Below are 3,741 nucleotides of genomic sequence, written 5' to 3'. Positions count from 1 at the left end.
ATCCTAGTGGCAAAAAGTCCTTATCTTGCATACACCCACATCCCAAATGGTGCTGGTTTGTATCCCGCTGGACCCGCTTCCCATCCAGCTCCATGCTTTGGCCTGGGAAAACAGTTTAGGAAGACCAAAGCTTTGGGACTCTTCCTATGTGGGAGACCCTGAACAACCTCTTGGCTCCTGGTTTCTGGTTGGCTAAGCTCCAGTGTAGAAGGACATTGTGACCCTAGAAGGTTAGTGAGCACAGCACTACAACTGATTGGTTAACATTCATGCCACGCGTGTTATTATAGGCTCCATGGACCAAGTGCATCAGTGCAGGACAGCGACATTCCAGCAGCTGAAGCCAGGTGGAGAGTGAGTCAGCAGGCAGGAGATTTACCTCTCTGACTCACCTGCTCTTCAGAATTTCCAATAGAAATGCATAAGTCTAAAAAATCCCATCATGTTGGGATTGTTCACTGATGAGATTGTCCCCTGAGGGCGGTGACCTGGGAGATGTCCTGGGATGGGATTACTCCATGTCTTCCTGTATAAAGGAGGAGCCAGCAGCAGACATCCACACACTTGCCAGGGTGCCACCAGCCGTCAGCGTGTCCACACTGAGCGAACAAAGCCAACGCTATGGCCATGGAAGGAAGCAGGCCCGACTCTTTTCCAACTCAGCCTACTCTGGTAAGTAGAGAGCCGACAGGCACAGCAAAAGCATCATGCGTGTCCTTTTCCCCTGAGCCAAAGTTGCTCCTGAGACAGTGGTACTTCGTGGAGTTTCCCTCCCTGGTGCTAAATGAGTGAGGGTCAGTGCAGTGTGCACTTCTGTCTGTGGAACTTGTGTGATGACCGAGGCAAGCTTGCTTGCACATTGATTTGTTTATTTGAAAGGTAGAGTTGAGTTGCATGCTGGTAGAGAGCATCCTCCATCTGATGCTTCACTCGAAATGGTGCAAATGTTGTGGGCTGGGCCAGGGTGAGGTGAGGAGCCTCGAATTTTGTACTGCTGTCCATGGGGTTGCTGGATTCAAGCACTGGAACCATCCTTTGCTAATTACCCAGGTGTCACGGAAGTGCGCTGCATCTGATTATGAGTAACTAGGGCTCAGACCACAACCCCTATGGGATTCAGTTGTCACAAGCAACTAATTGATTGAACCCTGAGTCAGGCATCTGCCCTTCCCCCCTGTTATTTTTTTTTTAATTTATTTTTTAATTACTGTTGTTAGAGCTGATAACACAGGAAGTGGAATGCTATTTGATTCTTTACTGCAACAGTTATTCTCTTCTGTGGATAAATTTCTTGGCAGATATCCTAGGCTTGTGGTTGTTGTTGTTATGTTTGTTTGTTTTTATCCAGATGACTTCATAGCTCTCATGTGCATGCTAGATCCTCACTAGGGTCCTGGTTCTCTCTCCCTGTTTTCTTGCTGTCTCCCAGAATCTCCATTGGGGAGCAGGAAGATCAGTTGGTCTCAAAGTGAGGTCCCAGGTGTCCTGAATGGCTCCTGGTTTGGGACAGCTCAGTCAGTGTTGGATTGCCTGGGAAGGAATCACCTCCACCCCATCCAGTGCATCCTCCTGCCTAGGCACGCAGGTGGCAGGCACCATGGCTCCAGTGTATGGTTATGTGCCACCTTCCCAAGAGACCAGGACAGATGATGTGGCTCCTGAGGTTGTCCTGACCCAGGCCTAGCGGGGTGACAGGTGTAGGGGGAGCGAGACTGAGCATCTCTCGCTCTCTCCCTTTGTTTTGTCTGTCAAGGTGAATTTCAAATAAACATGTACCTATCCTCAAAACTGCATGCATGTTTCCATTCTAGTCTCCACAAACTTCCTGACATGCTAGAGTCCTGAGGCCCAAACCTTAATTGTGACAGTGAGGAACATCCCAAAGTTCCCTCCACCGTGCAAGGGGACCAGCTGTCACTGCACACCTTCCTACAGCAAGCAGCCCTGGCTTGCCACTCTGCTCCCATTGCCCCTTTCTTCTTGCTCTTTCAGGGGAGGCTGCGAAGAAGTATGATCCCCAACATGCTGCGGAGGAAGCCGCGGGTGCGTGCTGTTGACTGTGTGCTCTCCAGAAGGCTCACAAGTTGCATATTCCAGAGGCCAGTCACCCGTGTCACTGCCCACCCACACAACAAGGTCCGAAGGTCGCCGGAAGAGGCTACCCTGCAGAAGCCACAGCAGCGGTGTGCACTCCAGAGGCTGCAGGGACTCCAGGCCTGCAGCAGCGAGGGACAACTACTGAGCCCCTTGGACTTTGCCAACGCCAGCCAAACGCCTACACGCAGAATCCCAGGCACATCAGCAGTGTCCGCTGGGGCTGGGCATCAGAAGAGCAGGCCTAAGTGCACCTCTAGCCCAGCCACAGATTGGTGCACGTTTGTTCCCCTGGTGGATATGGGTCTGTCCCAGCAGCCCTCCAGTGGGCAGGTGACTGCTGGAGACATCCAGCGGCAGGCCTGGAAGGTGAAGAAGGCAAGGAGGAGGCTGGCCCAGGCCTTGCAGGCAGACAAGATCATGAGAGAAGAAGAGTGTGCTGCAGGATGACCACATGGGTAGCCAGAGGAGAAGGAGGAGAAAGAGAAGAAAAAGAAGAAGGAGGAGGAGGAGAAAAGTAGAAGGAGGAGAAGGAAGAGCCTGGTGTTGTGGAACTTTCCATGTTGCATGCATGATTCCCTGTGGTGTCTGGGATCATCTTCTGCCTTTGTGACGCAATAGAGACAGGCTTATGGGAACTCCCATAATCTCAAGTCTACTCCCTCTTGTGCTTGATATGTAAATTCCTCCCACCCTTCTCTCTTGTCATATGTGACTCGAGTCTATAAAAGCCCGATGCTATGAATAAATGTTTGTTATTGACCATCAGTCAGTAGTCCACGTGTATGAATATTGGATGTGTGCATCATTTCCATCATGGTCGGATAACAAACAAAGGCTTGTCTTGCTCCACATCTGGGAACAATTTCCCTGCCACCTACATTAAGCAGCTCACAAAATCTGCATAAGGCTCGTTGAGTCCCTGAGTGACCTTAGAAGTGGAAAATCTTACGTCCCCTTTGCTTTGCAAGGCTTTCCAGGCATTTTTTCTATGGTGGCTATTTGGGCATACACTGGCTCAGGATAATCCATTTGGTTGTCTTGGCCTGCGCGAGGACCCTCTCCCAACAGCATATCCGTATTCCATGCCGAATTTCCAGCTCGGGCATTACGCCGAGCTGTGTCGATCACAAGTTCACGGCAAGCAGCTCTCCAGACTAAATACTGTCCAGGAGAGAGACAGGCACAGGCCGCATTCTTCTAATCATCCGGTGTTAAGGCGAAATTAGCGAGCTGCTCCAGAATAGAATGTGAATGGAGCATGTACACCATAGGCATCTACTGCGCTTTTCAGGTCCTTCAATAACTGAAAATCCATAGGGGCCCATGAACGAACTGCGGGATTCTGCATCCGGTTCTCCAATACTGGAAACACCTGCCCCGGAGCACACAGTTCCTTCCAGGAGTAGGGTTCTGGGTAGTGGTGATGTTCCCATCTACCATCCTCCCAGGGTGGGGCTGTAGGAGCCAAAGGGCCGATCACGCAAGGGATGTCTAGGCAACCAGGAAAACATCTTAGACCGACTCACGGATGCTCTTTCCATCTTGTATACTAGCTCATCTAAGTCACTTCCGGAGGCTCCTTCCTTGCCCTCTGAACCTGACTCTGAATCACTAGCCGCCCCTCGTGAAGTAGCTTCCTCTTGC

At 50.9% G+C, this 3,741-nt stretch overlaps 1 protein-coding gene across 1 annotated transcript; it reads left to right on the top strand.

Annotated features, from left to right (window-relative positions):
• Nucleotides 1–621: 621 nt before the first annotated feature.
• On the top strand, nucleotides 622–2,544 carry LOC121166238 (methyl-CpG-binding domain protein 3-like 2). Its single transcript, XM_040995343.1, has 2 exons — nucleotides 622–672; nucleotides 1,993–2,544. The coding sequence occupies exons 1-2, from the start codon at nucleotides 622–624 to the stop codon at nucleotides 2,542–2,544; spliced, it is 603 nt and encodes a 200-aa protein (XP_040851277.1).
• The last annotated feature ends 1,197 nt before the right edge of the window (nucleotides 2,545–3,741 follow it).

This window comes from Ochotona curzoniae, unplaced genomic scaffold, assembly GCF_017591425.1.
Source record: "Ochotona curzoniae isolate NIBS_2020 unplaced genomic scaffold, NIBS_Ocur_1.0 contig_973, whole genome shotgun sequence".
NCBI lineage: Eukaryota > Metazoa > Chordata > Mammalia > Lagomorpha > Ochotonidae > Ochotona > Ochotona curzoniae.
This window is presented reverse-complemented; position numbering and strand designations above follow the sequence as displayed.

Excerpts from the sequence above, each read along its gene's own strand:
- LOC121166238 (XM_040995343.1), top strand. The coding sequence starts at position 622 with ATGGCCATGGAAGGAAGCAGGCCCGACTCTTTTCCAACTCAGCCTACT. Across the intron at positions 673-1,992 it reads TTCCAACTCAGCCTACTCTG|GGGAGGCTGCGAAGAAGTAT; the intron begins GTAAGTAGAGAG and ends TTGCTCTTTCAG.